We start from the raw sequence: 22,816 nt of genomic DNA, 5'->3' as shown, positions 1-22,816 counted from the left end.
CATCAAAACCATGAACTCCATCCACTCCGGATCCCCATCAGACCCCTGCCCTCACCACGTCTTCAACAAAGCCAGCGCAGCCATCGCGCCCCACCTCCGGAAAACAATCAACTGTTCCTTCGAGACAGCAACCTTCCCAGAAAGCTGGAAGCACGCTGAGATCAATGCCCTTCTGAAGAAGCCCAAGGCAGACCCCAAGGTCCTCAAGAACTTCCGGCCCATCTCCCTGTTCCCTTTCCCGGCAAAAGTGACCGAGAAGATTGTCAACAAACAGCTGACCCGCTACCTCGAAGTCAACAACATCCTGGACCCTTCCCAATCCGTTTTTCGCAGTAACCACAGCCCCGAGACAGCCCTCATCGCCACCACTGACGACATCCGGACCCTGATGGACAAAGGAGAAACAGCCGCCCTCATCCTCCTGGACCTATCAGCAGCCTTTGACACGGTCTGCCACCGCACCCTTTCAGCACGCCTCCATGACGCCGGTATCCAAGAGAAGGCCCTGGCCTGGACCACATCCTTCCTCTCCGGCAGAACCCAGAGCGTCCGCCTCCCACCCTTCTGCTCCAAAACCACTGAGATCATCTGCGGCGCCCCTCAGCCCGACACTGTTCAATATCTACATGGCCCCCCCTCGCCCACGTCAACACAACCTCAACATCATCTCCTACGCAGACCCAGCTGATCATATCCCTCACCGAAGATCCCCACACCGCCAAAGCTAACCTCCACTGAGGAATGAAGGCCGTAGCCGACTGGATGAAGGACAGCAGACTGGAGCTGAACTCAGACAAGACGGAGGTCCTCATTCTCTGACCCACCCCATCAGCCTGGGACGACTCTTGGTGGCCCACGTCACTAGGCACAGCCCCGGAACCCACGGACCACGCACGCAACCTGGGGGTCATCCTCGACTCCACTCTCTCCATGACCAGGCAAGTCAACGCAGTCTCCGCGTCCTGCTTCAACACCCTCCGTATGCTCCGCAGGATCTTCAAATGGATCCCCCTCGACACGAGAAAAACCGTTACCTAGGCCCTTATCACCAACAGACTCGACTACGGGAACGCCCTCTACTCAGGAACTACAAACAAGCTCCTGAGATGACTCCAACGCATCCTGAACGCCTCGGCATGACTCATCCTCGATGTCCCCCGCCGCAGCCACATCACACTCCACCTGAGAGGCCTGCACTGGCTCCCAGTCAACAAAAGGATCACCTTCAAGCTCCTGACCCACGCACACAAAGCACTGCACAACACCGGACCCACCTACTTCAACAACCGACTCAGCTTCCACACCTCCACCCGAAGCCTCCGCTCAGCCAACCTCACCCTCGCCACAGTCCCCTGCATCTGAAAAACCACTGCCGGTGGCAGATCCTTCTCCTACCTCGCCGCCAAGACCTGGAACACTCTCCCCACCATCCTACGACAGACCCAGGACCTGCTGACCTTCAGAAGACTCCTCAAGACCTGGCTCTTTTGATGATCAGATTCATCCTTACATACGACGTTCTTCCCACCTGTTTGTCTTGTTCTCATTTCCAGGGGAGGCAGGTGGGTCACATGTGAATCCAGGAAACTCTTCAAGCTACAAAACTACTCCTGCTGGTAAGTAACCATTTGGTTTTGTAGCATGAATTATTTTCTGGATTCACATGCTGTGCATTAGATTGTAGCAGTCTCTCCTTCCTTGGGTTGGATGGGATGTGGAGCTATCAGACTCAGGTCCGTTCCTGGTTGCCTGGCCTTCTTTAGTACCTTTGGGATTAGAGGAATCGATGGAAAACATAGACAAATCCCCCTGGCCAGTTTAGTGACGGGGCTTTCCCTTCTGATTGGTGGTGTTGAAACCTGGCGGCAAACAGTTGGCATGTCCTGTTCTCTGCTGTTGCAAACAGGTTGATTGTTGGCGTGCCCCAGAGCCTGAAGATTTTTTCTAGGCTTTCTTGTTTTATGTCCCATTCGTGTCAGCTGCTTTCCTGTCTGCTCAGTCGGTCTGCTTCTATATTGTTCTACCCTGGGAGGTGAATTGTCTAAGTTGATCCTCTGTGGTATCACCCATTGCCATACCTCTTGTGCTAGTTTGTTTACGGTGAACGACTTTGTGCCTCCCTGTTTGTTCAGGTAAGGCACCACTGTTGTGTTGTCTGCCTGAATCAGTACGGTTTTCCCGGTTACATGTATTTGAAAGGCCTACTTCTTCCTGCATCCTTGCTGTTACACTCACTATATCCTCCTGGTGGCTTGTGGCCAATTGCTGCATAGCCTTTCCTGGAATGCCACATGTGTAGTCTTGCATGGGTTATGAGGCGGATGCTTGATGCCATCATGCTCATCAATTTAAAGGCTGTCCTTTGAATACCCTCAATAGAATTGCAATACTTTTGGTGAAAATTTCAGACTGGTGAAGACCACTCCATGGAACAAGCCATAGCTATGCTGACAGAGTTGTACCAAAGAATCTGCCATAAAGCCAAAGAATTGAGCCCCATCAAATGGCATGAGTGATACTTGGACATACTTAGAAAATATGGTGGCACACATCCAAGCGTGGAGTCTAATGAGTACACTGCTGCCCACAGCCCAGGTTACATGATCAGTAGTATCAAGGCCAGTTCTCAAGAAGTTTTTTGTCGCATCTTGGTCATCCTGGACTATCTCTACAAAATAATTTTATAAGTCTGCAGGCAATATTTCACTTGCCATGAGCAACCCAGTTGACAAACAGCATTCATGGAACAGATTGACAGACTAGCTGATAAAAAATAATACTTTGCTCCTAGTATCAATCTTCTTCCATTCCGTGTCAGCTGGACCATCAGGATTTATTTTTTTATCAGCCTTGCTCACAAACGCCTGCACATTCAGGCTCTCAGCAGGCTCTGCAAGATGCTGCTGAGGCAAGCTGGTGCAGTCTTGCTGTCAGGCAACTCAGATAAAGATGTTGCCATGCAGGTCTCATTTAAGGATTCAATAAAATAGAAAATAGGCCCTGAACTAGAGGGCTGCAAATTTTCAGTCAGAAGGTTGGACATAATCTCCACCGTCAGCAGCTGCAGGTCTACTACCTCTGTGGCTCTGTGCACCATCGCTGTAAAAGAAGTACTCCTATGTAGGAACCCCTAGTGACTAATTCAATTGATCCTCTGGTGAAGTTCTGAAGCTACTTGCATTTTGTAGGTCAAGATCTAAGCCAAGATCAGAGTAATAAGGGGAGAGCAAGCGGCCTGCAACCTCATCATAACCTTTGTGGTGAGCAAACATGCTTTACACCTTGAAGAACTTAGGAGCCCCAGCCAAAGAGGCCCTCCATCTTTGGGAAATACTCCCTATATGACAGGACATTCTGCATTCTACCGAGTTTGAGCCTTGCATTGCTCGACGTTGGGTGTGCCTATATTAAGCTGGCCCGGATCTAGAGTGGGAGCAGAATCTGGTACTAGAACATCTGAAGCTGGATGCTGTGTCCTGATGGGACGTGAGCAGCTCGTCTAGGGGCTGGTCCAACTCATGACAATGGCACCACCTGTTGGTGTACAGAAGCAACTGCGAGAGTTTCTAGATCCAGTCTTGCGCCTGAGAAGAGGCATCTGTTAGAAAAATCCATCAAAAATTCATTGCACTTATACATTCCACACCAATTTATTTAAATCGCTTCAACACTGAAGAGCAACATAGTTTCTTCTATCTGTGTTACTTTATACCACAGTTTCAATTAATAGTCTCTACCTGTTACTAATGTATCTGTCTTGTTTAATGTATATTTCAACAACACAGATCGATCTAACACATGAATCTCTATTGAAATGCATGTATCACCCTCATGTTTGTAACGCATCAATCTCAACAATTGCACTATGTGCACTGCTGATTTGTTTATGACCACAGTCTACTGTTACATGTAGCACCTTTTCTATTTTGATAAAGCACTTGGATACTTTTGTCAAATGTTCCTTTACTGTGCAGCACTGACACCTCTTTTTGGTCTACCTGCACTATAGAAAAGATGATTAAATAAAGAAAATAAAACAATGTTCGCATCATCTTTAGAAATGACACCATCAAAGCCATTTAGTGTTGAAATTTGTTACTTTGCTCTCATAGCCAATGAGCATATTTTACAGTAAACCAATGATCGAACCAGAATATAAAAGGGAGGGACTACGAAGACGAGAGGGCAGGAGAATACGGATTTGTTTGAAGGCCCCAATACCCCAACTTCCCTTATGGCTAGCCTTGGTGAGACTCGCAAGACACTAGGGACACTGAGTGACAACTGAGGGAGGATACTGCTTTTGCGTTTTGGTCCTTGACACAGCCTAACCCTGACACATCAGTATTATAAAGAGAACATTAGGCCAGTTAACAGCGTTATAGAACAATTGTGGATTCAGAGCAGGAGAAGAAGCTGGAGTGAATAGTCGTTGTTTGGGACTAAATTGGGAGAATTTGGTCATTGATATGAAAAAGTGGTTTGCAGTGTTGAGACAAAGTGCATAATAGATGACATATCTAATTGACGTATCTTAAGGACTAAATTCCTAAAAATTTGCACATAAGCTTTCTGTGAGCTATTTGGACTCAAATTACCCACATTATAGATTATATATAACAAAACAACCACAGAAGCCTTCATTTCACAATTTTGGACAGCTCTACTTACACCTGCATGTGAAATTTAACAAACAAGCCAATCATAGTGGACTGGATGAATCCTTTTTACTCCACTTTCTAAATATTGTATGAAAGGCCCAAAAAAAACTAAATAAAATATGGGAGAGGCCACCTAAGAACAGATATTGAACTTAAGTTAAAACTGCTTGCCAATGCTCTGAACGTGCTTTTAATTTAGTAGAAAACCATTGCGCATTAGAAAAAATGTAAAATTAAAAATGTTACATGTAAACCATTTGCAGGTGTGCATGTTCTTAGTAAACACAAAGTGCAAGTAAATAGATCACTGCAATAAAACAATTGTGTTCAAGGAGGGAGTACTTCCAGGTGTAAATAGAAGGTGACAGAGGAGCCTTGATGAAACAGCTCAGGCCTCTTATCCTTGGTCGAGTTGATGGTAAATATTTAATTTTTCTTATTTAGTACCTTGGGTACACTCAGGAATCCAAACAGGAAGAGGCAGCTGCCAGGGGCATGGAGATAAAGGAGATAAAAAACAAGGTATCATGTGTTGGAAACGTAACTCACAATTCACCAAAATTGAGCTTGTATTGGCCTGCATGAATAAGAGGTCACAAGCTAGGTAACATTTCTTGCACCGTAATCCTGATATTATGCATTTTTGCCCATGATGAAAGGCAAACATTTGCCTTTGAAGCCATCTTTACAAGAGGCTGAGTAGGGGGAATCCAAAGATGAATTAGCACGGTCCTGCTTTTGAACACCTATTGTCCAGAAACCTCATGATACCCGATTGAAAGGATCCCTTGGGGACTTTGGGCTTGTTAATTATTGCTGGCTTTGGCGAAGAAGATGCTGTCTTCATTCTCCAGCCAGGCACCATTGTCTCAATGAGCTAAGCCCTAATGAATTTGCTGCCATAGAGTGGTGCACTTAGTTCTGAAGCTGCCATATTTCTCAGCAGCATTACTAGCTAGCCAACAGCTCCAGTCCAGTTTTTAGGGTTGACCGCGCAAAGCGCTCTGTGCCTGTTGTAGTCTCTCTATGGGCCTGTAACCACAGTCATTTCATGCCCATCAGCTTGATTGGTTCGTGGGCTTGTCTTTTACAATTCGCTTCATTTCATTTGTGAAAGGCATGCATACGTCATGCCTTGTCCGGTGTTTAGCTCTCCTCAAGCATACCGACCAACTACTAAAAACATACGAGGCTCCATGTTTTCTGGACTACTTTTTCACTTTATTTCAGAGACCGCGCAATCTCGCTGGGTAGTAGTGGTGCTCTTTGCATCGACCCAGTTACATTGCTAATTGCACATTTGCCGGTTACATGGATAATTGCACTTTTGCCGATAGGTTTCACTGCAAGCGAACTTCCGTTTCCTTTTATGTGTCTCCATCATGCTTCATTGGAGCAGTGGGCTCGCTTATTTGAAACTGTTTTACTTTTCAGTTTATGTGGCAAGAAAAGTCCGGTCAGGAGTTTAAAACAGGAATAGCCCGAACTTGAGCAAACGCGAGACCTATTGCATTGTAAAAGCTGGTTTTTCTTGGCATTCTGAGACTTGTCCGATTTTATTTTTATTTCTTAACTGGGATAAACAAAACAGCCTCAAAATGCAAACGAAAAAACTGGGCTGGAATAGCTAATCAGGCATGGACATCAGAAACTTGGAAGAGCAGTTGTTCAGTTCTACTCATCTGCTGGGCAGACCTCAACAGCTTTGCTTAGACACCCATTAGGAGGGCTGGATGGCACAGTTAGAGTTCTGCAGTCATTGTCAGACAAGAGAGGAGTTTAGGTGCCAAAAGATTGCTAATAGCTAGCTAAGTCACAGGAGAAGTTGGTGATAGTGATATGGTTAGTATACCCATGTTCTTTGGCAAGTGATCATGAGAGTGACGCATCTCTCAGCTGCTGCTTTTCAGCTGGGTCAAAGGTGTCGTCATACCAGTCCACCACAGAGCCACCTTTCTGGAGAGGGGAAAAAGCAGGGTGAACCGTAAAGCAAAGAGTCATGAGGAGACCAATAATTAGCAAGTGCGGCAAGCTCAAGAGTATCTGAGCTTGCCTGGACTGAACACCTTTGTGCAAAATGATATCTTTCTTCGCTGCCCACCAAATATCTGGGGCTGGGCAGAAGGCAGTGTTGCACCCGTGTCAAAGCAGCTTCCCAAGGTGATCTTTCCTAGTGATCCACTAGTGAGGAAGACTCAAAAGGGCCAGTGTGTTGTGGCACCGAGTCATCTTCTCCATCATACTACAATTTGTGAAGCTTTAGAGAGCAGGATTGTAAGGAAATGCCTCCTTGGCATGGTTGCCCCCTGACTTTTTGCCTTTGCTGATGCTATGTTTACAATTGAAAGTGTGCTGAGGCCTGCTAACCAGGCCCCAGCACCAGTGTTCTATCCCTAACCTGTACTTTTGTATCCACAATTGGCAGACCCTGGCATCCAGATAAGTCCCTTGTAACTGGTACTTCTAGTACCAAGGGCCCTGATGCCAAGGAAGGTCTCTAAGGGCTGCAGCATGTCTTATGCCACCCTGGAGACCTCTCACTCAGCACAGACACACTGCTTACCAGCTTGTGTGTGCTAGTGAGGACAAAACGAGTAAGTCGACATGGCACTCCCCTCAGGGTGCCATGCCAGCCTCTCACTGCCTATGCAGTATAGGTAAGACACCCCTCTAGCAGGCCTTACAGCCCTAAGGCAGGGTGCACTATACCATAGGTGAGGGTACCAGTGCATGAGCATGGTACCCCTACAGTGTCTAAATAAAACCTTAGACATTGTAAAGTGCAGGGTAGCCATAAGAGTATATGGTCTGGGAGTCTGTCAAACACGAACTCCACAGCACCATAATGGCTACACTGAAAACTGGGAAGTTTGGTATCAAACTTCTCAGTACAATAAATGCACACTGATGCCAGTGTACATTTTATTGTAAAATACACCACAGAGGGCACCTTAGAGGTGCCCCCTGAAACTTAACCGACTATCTGTGTAGGCTGACTAGTTTTAGCAGCCTGCCACAAACCGAGACATGTTGCTGGCCCCATGGGGAGAGTGCCTTTGTCACTCTGAGGCCAGTAACAAAGCCTGCACTGGGTGGAGATGCTAACACCTCCCCCAGGCAGGAATTGTCACACCTGGCGGTGAGCCTCAAAGGCTCACCTCCTTTGTGCCAACCCAGCAGGACACTCCAGCTAGTGGAGTTGCCCGCCCCCTCCGGCCAGGCCCCACTTTTTGGCGGCAAGGCCGGAGAAGATAATGAGAAAAACAAGGAGGAGTCACTGACCAGTCAGGACAGCCCCTAAGGTGTCCTGAGCTGAGGTGACTCTAACTTTTAGAAATCCTCCATCTTGCAGATGGAGGATTCCCCCAATAGGGTTAGGAATGTGACCCCCTCCCCTTGGGAGGAGGCACAAAGAGGGTGTACCCACCCTCAGGGCTAGTAGCCATTGGCTACTAACCCCCCAGACCTAAACACGCCCTTAAATTTAGTATTTAAGGGCTACCCTGAACCCTAGAAAATTAGATTCCTGCAACTACAAGAAGAAGGACTGCCCAGCTGAAAACCCCTGCAGCGGAAGACCAGAAGACGACAACTGCCTTGGCTCCAGAAACTCACCGGCCTGTCTCCTGCCTTCCAAAGATCCTGCTCCAGCGACGCCTTCCAAAGGGACCAGCGACCTCGACATCCTCTGAGGACTGCCCCTGCTTCGAAAAGACAAGAAACTCCCGAGGACAGCGGACCTGCTCCAAGAAAAGCTGCAACTTTGTTTCCAGCAGCTTTAAAGAACCCTGCAAGCTCCCCGCAAGAAGCGTGAGACTTGCAACACTGCACCCGGCGACCCCGACTCGGCTGGTGGCGATCCAACACCTCAGGAGGGACCCCAGGACTACTCTGATACTGTGAGTACCAAAACCTGTCCCCCCTGAGCCCCCACAGCGCCGCCTGCAGAGGGAATCCCGAGGCTTCCCCTGACCGCGACTCCTTGAACCTAAAGTCCCGACGCCTGGGAGAGACCCTGCATCCGCAGCCCCCAGGACCCGAAGGACCGGACTTTCACCGGAGAAGTGACCCCCAGGAGTCCCTCTCCCTTACCCAAGTGGAGGTTTCCCCGAGGAATCCCCCCCTTGCCTGCCTGCAGCGCTGAAGAGATCCCGAGGTCTCTCATAGACTAACATTGAAAACCCGACGCTTGCTTCTACACTGCACCCGGCCGCCCCCGCGCTGCTGAGGGTGAAATTTCTGTGTGGACGTGTGTCCCCCCCGGTGCCCTACAAAACCCCCCTGGTCTGCCCTCCGAAGACGCGGGTACTTACCTGCAAGCAGACCGGAACCGGGGCACCCCCTTCTCTCCATTCTAGCCTATGTGTTTTGGGCACCACTTGGAACTCTGCACCTGACCGGCCCTGAGCTGCTGGTGTGGTGACTTTGGGGTTGCTCTGAACCCCCAACGGTGGGCTACCTTGGACCAAGAACTAAGCCCTGTAAGTGTCTTACTTACCTGGTTAACCTAACAAATACTTACCTCCCCCAGGAACTGTGAAAATTGCACTAAGTGTCCACTTTTAAAACAGCTATTTGTCAATAACTTGAAAAGTATACATGCAATTTTGATGATTTGAAGTTCCTAAAGTACTTACCTGCAATACCTTTCGAATGAGATATTACATGTAGAATTTGAACCTGTGGTTCTTGAAATAAACTAAGAAAAGATATTTTTCTATATAAAAACCTATTGGCTGGATTTGTCTCTGAGTGTGTGTACCTCATTTATTGTCTTGTGTATGTACAACAAATGCTTAACACTACTCCTTGGATAAGCCTACTGCTCGACCACACTACCACAAAATAGAGCATTAGTATTATCTATTTCTACCACTATTTTACCTCTAAGGGGAACCCTTGGACTCTGTGCATGCTATTCCTTACTTTGAAATAGCACATACAGAGCCAACTTCCTACAAGGATCATATCTGGGAGGCAGGTCTTGTGCACTGAAGCCTTTGACTGACCCGAAAACCTACTCCCTTTCAGCAACGTCCTATGCTGGGAAGATGCAGGGACCAACTTAAGTGACTGAACAGCAGCACTAGCCATGCAACTGAGGGAGCATATGAGGGTAGTAGCTGATCCTCAGTCATCAGGGAACATTAAGGCAGTGACACTTGTATGTATTCAATAGAAGGGGTATTCCCAATCTCCAGGTGGTCGATTCAGCAAACAAAAGATGATGGGAGGAATACTTGCAAATAGTCTGACCAATGACAATCGCTCTGGGTAGAGTTCCAAGCCATCATTTTTCACTCACTGAGCTACTATAGACAAAAGTATGCCTTATGCGGGTAACTGGTCCTCATAGGAACAGTCAATCCCGAACTGCCATGCAAGGCATTCCTGTAGAAGGGACCACAAACAACTCCAGATCGATTTCAGCCTTGTTATGCCAAGTCAATGAGTTACAGCTTGGATACTATGGCACAGCGAGCAAAGGGACCCTCATATGGAGATATCCTGGCCACTAAGGGTACTATATAAAAACAGGAGGAATGCTTGCAATAATCTAACAACTGACAATTGCTTGAAGTAGTCTTCAATATACTTGTAAAAAAGAGAGAGGAAACCCAATAACCCTAACCTGTCCTGGGTTAACAACAAAATATATGCAGAAACAATGGTCTACAGGTAGGGATAAATTATATCATTATTTACAAATGCAGTGCTTAATACTGTCTTTGTTGGATTAGTTACTTTCCAAAATTTATTACAATTATTTTATGTGCAAAGCAGACAAAAAATCATTAGTGAAATGAATACAAACTTCAAAGTATTTACATAACAAGACAGACTTACAATTAATAACAACAGAAACAATTGAATTCACATTTTCTTCTTAATTCAATTGAAGCCAACATCTAGCTTCTCAAAGTCTGATGATTGACCATACCATTTGCCCAACAACCTTTCTTTATGAGAAATTGGTGGTTACATTTTCAACATTCTGGTTGTAATTCACTCTGTTACGATGACTGGAAATTCGCATATATGCAATTGGCAAATACCCAGATATTTTTTCAGGTATTTTGCAGAGCGTTTTTGCTGATTTTTATGAAGCTGACTCCGATTACCGAACCCAATCTCGCGCCACTTTGTGTGTCAACGCGTTTCGGCCCTTCCACTCAGGGCTTCATCAGGACTATCAATGGGCAACGTCACCTCTGTTATTAGCAATGTCCAGATTCTATTTCAGGACGCCCCGTGAGAGATTACTAACAGGAGAGTCTCTTTGAATCTATAGTCATCCCTCCTTAGACTGTTTGCCTGTGCCAGGAGATCAAGAGCGACGTTTCTGGCCAGGGGGGGAAAACGAGCGGTTAGCTGGCATATAATATCAGGACACTGAAGGTTTCTTATTCACCTCGGCGGCTGAAGTTACGGTTGAAAGAACTACACAACCGTTTTTTCACGTCTCTCCTTCGGGTCATGCCTCAGACTGAAGTAGACTTCAAGCCACGGTTTTTCACACACTGTGCCACTCTAGACAAAAGATTACCCAATGCAAATCATTACTTACCCTCCTCTTCCTCAATGGAACATTGTGTCCAGAACTGGCATGCGAGGCTCCCTACAGAAGACACCACACGCAATCCCAGGTAGGATTATGCCTTGTTAGGCCTCAACAATGAGGTATAACTTGCATTATACGGCACATCAGGCAAACAGCCCCCGAGCGGATCATACTTTATGTCCAATTTCAGATGTTGTACAAAACACACAAGTGGTGGGAGGAATCCTTTTAAATAGACTAACCACTGTCAGCTGCTCAGGGCAGCATCCCAAACCGATAGTTGTTAACCCACAGTACCAATCTAGACAAAGGTCTGCCTTTAGCAAAGTACCTGTTTGAGGATACTGTAGAGCAATTACTTTTTCCTAGTTCAGCGCCCCCAATTTTGATGAACTAAGTGCTATTTATTTTTACTCTGAAATGCACTGAGTCCTGCAGTCTATGCCCCAGTACATATGCTCTTACCCACAAAAGTATGTGTATAATTGGCTAATAACAGACTGGCTAATTTAACTCACCTTTAAGTTCCTTGTATATGGTAAAGAAGTAAACAGCTGTAAGTTAACGGTCACTAGTGGACACTACAGCACTTTATTGTGCCACTACAACAGTGACAAGGTGAAAACTGGACTCTGGGCCTGCCACTGCAGCCTAGTTGAGTACCTTTAAAACTGACAACTAGCAGTCGAAAAATAAACCCCTTTTTCCAGGTCAAAAAATTCCTTTTTGATATTAATGAGCCACCCCTATTAAAGTCCTTGACAGCCCACCAGGTGGTGCAAAAAACATAAAAAGAACATGCCATTGTTTTAGTTTAACAACCCCCATCAGTGAAAACACACACAAAAAACGTTTTCATTGTAGCAAGGCTGGTGGTGGTCCTACTGGCTAATCTGGAGATTTACTAGCCGCCACACTTAATGCTAACTTCCATTTGGGATCACCAAAGATATTACTCCAAGGTATCAAGTTGTTAAAATAAACGACTCATCAGGGAAATCGGATTTAAAGTAACTTTTAAAAGAAAATTGACTTTAGAAGGAACCACTTAACTGCCCAAACTTTTGGTAGCCTTTTCTATCTAAAGCAGTTGTCACCAGAGACAACATGCTGGCCCCGACAGGCAGTGTGAGGCGCACCCAGGAACAGGGAACAAAGAGAAACAGTTGGTGGGTGAAGGGGTGACGTCCTCCAGAAGGAGGACTACCTGGTGGCCACAAATGGCCAGCTCCAAAGAGGCTACCTCCGGTAGAATGCGTGTGCCTCCTTGGTTTGAGACAGAGAAGGGTGACCTGGATTGAGGGGGTAGCTAAACCCACAGAAAACGATGTAGCTTAGGAAGGTTTGACTCATGGGAACGACTGCTCGATTGAATAGCTAGTCCTCCTCCCCCAAACGTCAAGATGGCATAGACGTGGCACTCCAGAGTCCTCAGATCACTCCTGGACTGGTAAGAAGACAGAAGAATGACTGCTGAGCTGCTCCCAGAACCCTGCAAAAAAAAATCCTGAACCAAAGACTGGCTCCATCCGAGTGACCAGCAAAGAAGAATGTGCCTGCTGTACTCACCCAAATAAAAGACATCCACTGATGCCAGGACAGAAGACGTTATTTGAAGGGCTGGTTGGCTAGCTCCCTGTTCAGCACCAGGGAAGCAGAATTAAGTCTGCACTCTTGAAATCCCAGCTAAGCTTGCCCACTCCTGGAACAAAGTGCCTGTTGAGAGGCTGTGTCCTGACCTGCTTGAGGTGTCACAAAGTACAAGGGACCACTTACCGATGTTAAACTGGACTCTGGCTGAACACAAAGAAAGAGAAACGTACCTACAAGAAACTGCTGTAGACCGCTAGAAAGGGGGGTGGGGGTTGGGGGGGGAAATGGGGCAGCTGACCAGTGGCGACTGCATTTCCACTAGACTACAGCCCGTCTGCCCCCCCCCCCCCCCCCTCACCAGAGCGCGAGATCTGAGGCCAGAGTTGACCCCTGATGCTCATGGATACCAGGGAATCCCCATGATCACTCTTGCATCACTGCAGCATCTCCAACATTACGACCACTTCTTGACTGGAATACGTTAAAAAAAAAAAAGTGCATGAGGACCCCAAAAATGATCAAGGTGACAGATAACTGCCCCCAGACCGAGTGTTCTCTTCCAACCAACTGGGGCTAGTCCAAGAGCATTCTAAAAGGCGTTTTAGCCCATTGGGGAGGGGGAGGGGGGGTGGGGGGAGTTTGCATTTTTAGATAAAAGTGCACTTTAGTTATAAATCATTGTTGGATTTTTATTGTGTTGTTTCTTACCTGTAGTTTTGGTACTTCTAAAAGCTTTACAATGGTTACTTTAACTAAGCCCGACTCCTCTGTAACACAGCTACCTATGACTGAGCTAAGAGTTATTAAAGAAACCCACAACTGGACCTGATGACATTTGCGACATTGGAAATACCAGGCTTGTATCAAGCCAATTTCAATTAAGCACTCGTATTTGAAAGATGAAAAAGGTAGAGAGCTGATACACAAAACAAATCCCACAACCTAAAGGTGAAATTCAGTATTGTATAAAATATGATATGGTCAAGTAAATCCAGCCACTTACAGACTCCATCATGTCCAAGACTTCCGTGAAGGCAGGAGCTGTAGAATTTCCCAAAAAGTTCACATACTCCACTACCCACTGCTCTGGGGAAGGTGCCCCCGTTACTGTCACTGATGAGGTTGTTGTGGCCAGTGGATCAGGACTCTCTACTTTAATCGCTACCTCTTCCAGGACTTCATCTTTTTGAACAATGCCAGTCTTGTAATTGTCCTCACACCCCATCTCATTCGCTTGAAATTCATCATCTGGCTCCACTTTTATTGTCTGCTGCACAGTTGCAGGATCCAGTGTAAGCCCGGCTGAGGCATCACTAACGTCCGATTCCATGGCAGCCAGGTTTACTTCAAGTACACTTGTAGGCCAGTTGGTAAAAGGAAGTTTCTAGAAAGGGGAAAACATTGCTTAAATTAACAAGTAAACATCAATACAAGCATTTGCATAAAGATGGCACATGGGATTAATATATCAGTTTAGTTTTAACCTACAAAATCAAAGGTTGCCACAAGACAAGAACAGTGGAGCTACGGATAACATGAAATCATCTAGTACTTCCTCACACTTGCCTTTGATCCATCAGCACAACAAATATTCCAAACGCACATTGAGCTGATGAAGGTGAATAACTTCTTCCTCAGAATTAAAGACAATTAGTCAGACCTGATTTTAGGAAATTACAAAGATGCTGTGGATAAGTGTGGACAATGAGTCTAACACAAGGGACAAAAGAGTGTTGGAAGGAGCATAAAAACATTGCCGCCTGGTCTTAATTGAAATAAAAAGTGCTGAAGAAGAGTTAAGAAATTCTAAGCGACAGTGACACCACCAAAATTACTCAGTTCATTAAGTCTGTGGTAACACTTTTTCTCCTAATTTCCAGACTTTTCCTCTCCTTTTGCAGAAGCATGAGCAAACAGAATGGGTGCATTTTTCAAAAATACATTGCACAATAGTGCACTCAAGAGCTGTGGGTGGCATGAGGCAGTAGACTCAGACCTTTGTTTACCATGAGTGGATGGCATGATATGCAACCTTCCAACAAATTGGTGATAGGGATTGCTCATTACCGGCTTACAAAATGAAGCTAGGGTCAAACTAATAGGTGCTTGAGTTCCAAAGCAAAGCACTTGTGGAATATTTAAAATTAACATATCTGAGCAACATTGATCCAAACTGATAAGCTACACAAAGTTAGACATCAAGTGCAATAAGTACACCAAATAAAAATCACTGATGACAGGAGGTAAGTGTGCTGGATAGTCGCTAACTGTGAACAAACCAACTATTTCACATCTGGGATCTGCATTTTAAAGCATGGCGGTTAGGTAGAGCTTGTGGAACTGATCAATGGTATAAAGTATCTCCACAATATAGGCAGACATACTTCTGTGATTTCACTGCTGTGCATTCAGTGCCTCTGCTGGATTGATTTCCAGTTCAGTCACTCGTAATTTTTTCATCACATAAAAAGGTCCTACCTCATCAGAGAGTGGTGCAGCAATATCTTCATTCTTCACCAACAGAGATGGCGGCTTGCTTTCACTGGAGGTCTTGTTAGTGTAAAATCCGAGGTCCACTTTCCTTTTAATGGTAGAATTCCAGTGATTCTTTACAGCATTATCCGTCCTGATATAGAAAAACAGGGTTTGGTAATCAAATTTGGGAGGAAAAAAAAAAACAAGATCAAATGCTGTATGTGACATGAGAAACGGTCAAAGAAAGGTGAACTAGAATTTTGGAGAGTCTAACACAGCTGGTGAAGAAGACAAAGTCACTTATACGTTAAAATTATTATTTAGCTTGCCCATCTTCCAAATATTTATAGGGGGGCCCTCTGAATGATTCAAATGAGCTGGGAAAGTATGTCAGAAACCTTTTTGCAAAACATTTAGTCTTACCATTCATTAAAGTAATATGCAATATACAGTAGCAAATGTCTTGTTTGCCAGTTTGATTTCCTTTCTGAGCAATACATTAGCAAACATTCAAGTGGGTGCCGGGCTGTTGAAACAAACAATGCTTTTGATTGTCAGGCCCTTTGCCCAACACACACATCTGGGGAAAGGAATGTCTTAGGCTAGATTCCCTAGCCTAAGACACTAGCGGGCCACATGACATTTACTCAATGTTAGAGAAAAGAAAGATCGAAAGATCGAATGAGCATTCTGTGAGACGCGCACTCACATGGAAGTACATGCAGACAAGATACTTTAATACTTGTGAAAGACTTGCCGGTTATTATGCGAGAACTTCAGACGACGACTCTGGAAAGAGGTATACACAGCTACAATGGAAGAACTTTTTTTTTTTTTTTAAATATCATTATTTGTAATATTTTATGATGAATTAGAAAGATAGCACACCATTAAAACATTAACTAAAGAGCGATTGAGGCGGCAGTGAGGTAAAAAGCTCGTGGCACTCGTCTGCCCATGATAAAAAAATAAGCCTAATTCCCAAAGAACAAGGCCTGACCTCCAAGAATATCAGGGCCCTTCGGCGCAAGGAGTCTCGACGCCGCTAGAGAAGAGTATAGAAGATCCGGATTTACCTTTTAACTTCTGAGACAAGGGCAGCGGAGATTGGCCCTCGGTCAAAATGGAGACCGGACCTCCGAGCTGACATCGCTCCCGCCAGGCCGCACAGTCGTGCCCTGGCTTCAGAAGCGAGGCAGGAAAAAACAACTACGTAAGACGTCACTGCACGGCCTGACATTTTTATTATTATCATTAAGTACATAAAAGGCGCCAATGAGTGTTGAGGCCCGAGTGGGTTACTCCTGAGATTTCTCCATAACGAGACTCAGAACTGAGTGCCAGCAGCATCTAAGAGAAACGAGCACCTGAAGGCTTGCACTTTCGCCGGGTGGCACATTATCATCTTGAGGTGGGCTGGCACGCAATTAATCTTCCTACCTGGAAGTAGTGCTGATTGTGCAGCATCAGGTGCGGGGAGGCAGCATAAAGCTTTCCCTGCGTCTACAGATACCCACGTGAACCCGGACCGATTCGCGACTGGGACTAACAGACTGAACGGAAAGGTAGGTCTGGCTAGAGTTATGTCACAGGAGTCTATCAGAGGTGGGGAAATGCAGCTGGACAAGTGTGTGTCGGGGCTGGAGTGCAGGTAAGCAGGTTTCTTTAAGAGCGACGACACCCAACTACAAGTTTCTCCTCTGACGCCCAGCGAGAGGATCTGGTGAACATTCCCTGTTTGGCCTGAAGCAGAAAGACCCCTTTACCGGGAGCAGATGAAGGGCTGAACACCAGATAGTTGCAGATACTTCGTGGCAGGGGCCACGATCACTGGGTGAATTATGCTACGCCCCTCCACATAAATGTGCTGTCTGACAACGCCCATGCGAAATGGCAGCCAGCGAGAGGTGTCTTCTGCATAAAGGACACTTTTCTCCAAAACAGGAGCGAATAAACAGGACTCGCTAGCTAAGTCAGCATCGGTCTTTCCCCACAGAGGGGTACACTCGGGCTCCGGAGCCCTGCAGACGGAGGCCCCTTTGAAGCGCTGTTAGAAGGATATGTTGGTCTTACGTTTCTACTTACCGGCTGTTGGGTATAGGCAGGGTTATGGTATATTTCGTTTTCTTTAACACAAGCTCAATAAAACATAATTAATTCTAGAACACTAACAAAGATTAAAGCAAATAATACGATAAATAGATATTAAGACATTGTCTTTGTCACCGATTAGATTCAATACCTTTCAATGGTTGGTTTTATTCCGGAAAAGTACAATACCCTGACTATTTGATGGCAACATTAAACCAAGGGGATATACTAAAAGACACAAATATTTAATTTCAGTAAACGCAAGGGTGAAAGTGGATATGCCTCCCAGATCTTTTACATCCGATAAGAGAGCCATTGCCACTCTTCTGAGCTGTGATGCTAAGTTTGCAAATCTGAATAACTAGCCAAGATGAAAGATACAAGAACAGGATGCAGACTACATGTGGCTTCAGTCCAGCAATACTCGCACTCAACATTCCGATCTTCTAACCACAAGCTTCAAAAAGCAAGGGTTTATATAGGGGATTTCTCCACGCCCTCCAATTCTGGATAGCACCCCCTCATGTATTCCGTTCAGTTCAGATCTAAACTGCAGTGGTCTCAAAGTATTTGGAAAAAAAAAACAGATTAAATGTGATCTTTTTCTTGAACTTTACCGACATCTTCCTTGGTCACTTTCTTTGACCAATGCAAGCCCGGGATATGACAATGCAGTACTAATGAAAGACGTACCCTAATAGTACTTTCTCTAGCGATGTTCAACAGTAGCTGTACCTGTATTACTTCATGCAACTGAATATATCCGCAGTATACTCTGCTCTCAAAACACTGGCTGCATCTATGGCTCCAACTGAAAATGGCATCCTAAGCAAGTCATCGGAGTTCAGAAAAGAGAGATATGGTTCGGAGGAATTATCTAAACTTTCGTCCAAGCATGAATGGAAAGTCTATTTCCGATTACCCAAAGCAAACATTACATTAGTACTAGAAAAATGCACAAGGTTGACTCTGCATGCAGAACAGCTTCACCATGGAGTGAAAATTTCACAGCATGATGGGAAGTAGAAAATATTCTAGCACAAAAATGATTTTCTTTTTTTTCCCCCAAGACAGTCTGTAAAACTCATTTTAGAGCGATTTCTAAAGAATCCTTTACTATGATATAGAATTGGTTCAAACCAACAGACATTCGATATTTCTATTCATTTCGGCTACATTGTGAGCTATTTAACTATGCATGTGTTTTGAGAAGGCAACAAGGGTGACCTATCTAAATACAATATATAGTGCAACAATGCCTCCACACAAAAGCAAGCTATGGAAGGCCTCTTTGCTTCTTTCGAGTGGTAATGCAGTTCATTTGGATTGTCAAAAGGACCACACTGAAGTATAGGTGCAATGCTTGTTTGTTGAAAAAAATTAGAGCAAGCTTGAGCATGTCATTCTCATTTGCTACAAACCAATCAAATAGGGGTTTTGCCTGTTTCCCCTCCCATGCCACATTTGCGCTTTCACCCACACATTCGAAAGCACACTAAAGAGTTTAATTTATGCACCGATTTAGGAGCAAATAGACACAGGTTTTAAACATTTATTGTTGGATTATATTTTTCTCGACTGTTGTGTGTCAAGGGTTGCCATTGATCCAATTACCAATCACTTAGGTCTTTACCTGATGAGGGTTTACTTCTCCCTGGTAATCACTTCTAAGTTAAGTTACAAAAGGCTAGAGTTCAGACACCAAGGCAAGGACATTCATTTGTTTATTATACAGTGGTATCCCCTGCTCTGGGCTGGCTGTGGTGAAATGTGGATGAGTTAGCAAATATGTGTCGTAGGACCTTCTGTCTTGCTTGTGCTTCCTTGTTCATTTGAATGTCCATACACTAGTGTTTTGCAAAGGTGTGTGGTGATGCCCACATCACAGATCTCCTCTATAGGAACATTTGGCAGGTATGCCAGTGTGGCACCTTTCTTTCTGGTTGAGTTTGCTCTGGGTCCCGTAGTTAGCTGTTTCCCACTTTTAGATAGCAAATTTGGATGGTGGCAACAATCCATCTGGCAATGGTTACTTTGGATACTGGCGATATCTTGTTTGCTTTGTGAATGACACAAAAATCTGCTTTTCCGTTGCAAAATGATTTGGTCTCATGTAGGTAGCACATTAAAGCGCTTCTAAAGTCCAGAGTGTCTAGGGCTCTTTCGGATTGTGTTTTTAGCTCCTGGAAGAAAGCCGGTAGCAGTATGCTTTGACTAACGTAAAACTGCCTTACTACCTTTGGTAAGAATTAAGGGTTAGTTCTGAAGACCACCTTGCCCTTGTGTATCTGTAAGTAAGGTTCCTGTACTGTTAGTGCTTTCCGTTAGCTGGCACTGTGTAGATATGTGATTGCTATCAGGAAGGCTGTCTTTAGGGAGAGTGACTTTAGATCTGATTTGTGCACGGGTTTGAATGGTTTTGTCATTAGTTGCATTAGCACAGTGTTCAGGTTTCACAACAGTGACGGTGGTATTCCTCTTTGACAGGGGGTATGGAAACCTAGAGGCAAAGTGTTGGCATTTTGCGTTTGTTTTGCTGTGACGAACAAGTCTATGCTTGGTGCACGCCTTAGGTGTTGAAAATCCTATGGATGACCTTTTGCTGTAATTCCCACTCATGTGAGCTGTTCCCTTTTCTGCATAGCTTGTATGCCTCTCTTGCCTTGTTCCTTGATTGTGCCTTTATTAGCTAGTTATATAAGTAGGGGTAAACGTGGATTCCTTGCCGCCATAAATGTGCTGCTACTGCAGAGAGAACCTTTGGTAAAGACTATTGGTGCAGATTTTATGCAAAAGGGCAGCACTGTGAATTGGTAGTGTTCCTCGTCTAACATGAACCGGAGATATTTCTTGTGGTCTTGATTCACTGGGATATGTAGGTACACAACCTTTAGGTCTAGGGTAGCCATGTAATCTACCTCCTACAGCTGTGGGATTACTTCTTGCAAGCTTGTTATTTGAAGTGTTTGGTTTTTATGAATTTGTTTATGAACCTGAAAAGTCCAGGATTGGCCTCAAGGTTAGATCCTCTTTTGGCACTAGGAAATATGGTGAATAGTTCCCCCTACCCCTCTCTCGTGTTGGAATGAGTTCTATGGCTCACTTTAAGAGTAGGTCTTTCACCTTAGTTATGAGTTGCGTTAGTTCTTGTTTGAAAGACCTCGTCTTTTGGGGTCTTGTTTGTTTAGTTCTATGCAGTATCTGTAGCAGATGATATTTAGGATCCATATGTCTGTGGTGATGTTTCTCCACTCCTGGAGGAACCCCTTGATTCTGCCCTCCACTGGTAGTTAGGCGTCCTTGACCTGGGAGTCATTTGTTTGAAGATCCCGCACCCCTAGGGGAGGGGGTGCTCTTCCTCTCACCCTTCCTTGAAAGGGTTGTCTTGCTGGGTGCTGCCATTGCTGATAAGGCTGTGTTTGTGTGGGTTGGAGGGAAGACCCAGGTTGCTGGCCTTGTTGCTGCTCTGTATTAAAAAGGTGTCCTGCCTGAGGGTCTTCTACTGGGGGTGCCCCTTTTATGTGTGGCCCTGAACTGTAGAGCACACATTGGTCTTGCCGTTTCATTGTTCTTTTTTATTTGTTGCAGGGTGTCATCCAAGGCCTGTCCAAATAGGGCGTCCCTTGTGAAGGGCACATTTACTATTAATGCCTGTACCTCAGGCTTGAATCCAGAGATCCTGAGCCAGGTGTACCTCCTTAGGGTGGTACCTATGCACATCTGACTGCTGGCTATATCTGCTGCATCAAGTGCATACTTTAGGCATGTGTTTGCAATGCCGTTCCCTTCCTGAATGATCCCTTTGGCTTTTTTTTTTTTGTATTCATCAGGAAGGTGTTGAATGAGGTCTTCGATTTCCTACCATTGCTGATGTCCGTAGCGGGTCATGAGGGCACTGGAGTTGGCTATCCCTCATTGCGTGGCGGCCTCCCTTTCCATTGTTCTTCCCACCGGATCCAGCCTCTTACTTTCCCTTTTGGATGATGGACCCGTGGAGGTGGGCGCCTTGTTTCTTTTTCTCGATTTGGTCATGATAATGGAGTCAGCAGGGACATTGCCCTTGATATATTTAGGGTCCTGCGTGGAGTGTTTGCATTTTATGTCCACTCTGGGTGTGAGTGCCTTTGCGACTACAACACAACCATCTAGACCTAACCACTAGATGGGGAATAATGCATAGCAAGTGAATCCAGAAAGGAATTCATGCTGCAAAACTGATACATAGCAGAGAAGGGACAAAAACAACAGATTATCCTCGGCTTTGCTAAGCATGATTTTCTGAGAAATTACATATGTCTGAGGTGTTTTTTCAGAGTCTTTAGCAAACATATACAATAGCTCCTAAAACCCCAGCAAATTAACTAGGGTAGTACCACATCAATGCATGGGTCAGGTAAGGGGTCCTCTGCAAGCTTTATAAGTGCAGTCACCATTTTCAGTACTACATATACTGCCCTTTATTAAAATTATATGTGGGAACAATCAAGGATAAACAGTACAATTTAGATACACCCTAGGATGTAACCTAGCTGCAGAAATATACTAAATATTAAGAATGATAATTTAACATCCCACGCCGGACAATTTCTTTACTTTTTCCTTCTACTAAAAAAGCTTTTTTTGAGACTTCATTCTGCAAACATTTTAATCAAAATGTACTCTATCAGTTTACCTCCATATCACAAGAGAATGCATAAAAGAAGGAAATGGCAGGATCACCAATTTTACTTATTACTTTAATAAAACCACAACTTTGATAAACTGTTACACGGACCTTAAATAAGTACCTGACTCAGTTAATGCTAATCCAGGCAAGCAACATCAACTCCTAATTTTACCATTCCACTCAGGACTTTGTTCTTACCTCCCAGGCAGCAGCTTGGCTATCTCAGCCCAACGATTACCCAAGCATTTATGTGCATCATAAATGATCTGGTCCTCTTCCTCCGTCCATGACGACTTCTTTACTTCTGGGTTCAAGTGGTTGTGCCACCGCTCTCTGCACTGCTTGCCCATTCTACCTTTCAGATGTTTGGCAATCAAAGTCCAGTGCTTGGTGCCATATTTCTTGACCAGCTCGATAACCTTCAACAAAATAAGGCATTTTACTCTATTTTAGAAATGCTTTTATTACAAGATGTTACAGAGACACAGCACACAAGTGCACTACATTAAGACAGCCCAGTCATCAATAAAGAAAGCATGCTTTTGTCGGTAAGGCAGTGTAAATATCCAGGAATAACCTTCATTTTATTAAGTTTAAAAAAAAATGTTTCAGGTCTGCAGAGCATCTTTCATTCTGCCAGTCATCTGATAATGTTGAGTTTACGTATCAACAACTTTGGAGTTTCTTCTCTACTCCCAATCAACATAACCAAGTTTACCAGTTTTGTAATAATGAGATTAAGTGATTCCAACACTACAATGATCCTAG

The 22,816-nt window shown here is 44.8% G+C and overlaps 1 protein-coding gene across 9 annotated transcripts in view; it reads right to left on the bottom strand.

The window, feature by feature from the left end:
• Positions 1–22,816, bottom strand: part of MYBL2 (MYB proto-oncogene like 2) — a 337,297-nt gene that overhangs the window by 159,768 nt on the left and 154,713 nt on the right. For all 9 annotated transcript variants that reach the window (XM_069243766.1, XM_069243761.1, XM_069243768.1 and 6 more), the window contains 3 exons: positions 22,247–22,467; positions 15,295–15,442; positions 13,820–14,200 (listed from right to left, as the gene is read on the bottom strand). In XM_069243766.1, the coding sequence (XP_069099867.1) occupies positions 13,820–14,200; positions 15,295–15,442; positions 22,247–22,467 (750 nt within the window). The remainder of the gene's footprint in view (positions 1–13,819; positions 14,201–15,294; positions 15,443–22,246; positions 22,468–22,816) is intronic.

The sequence above is a fragment of the Pleurodeles waltl genome, chromosome 7 (genome assembly GCF_031143425.1).
Source record: "Pleurodeles waltl isolate 20211129_DDA chromosome 7, aPleWal1.hap1.20221129, whole genome shotgun sequence".
NCBI lineage: Eukaryota > Metazoa > Chordata > Amphibia > Caudata > Salamandridae > Pleurodeles > Pleurodeles waltl.
Note: the sequence above shows the minus strand (reverse complement) of the source record. Positions and strands in the feature narration are given on the sequence as shown.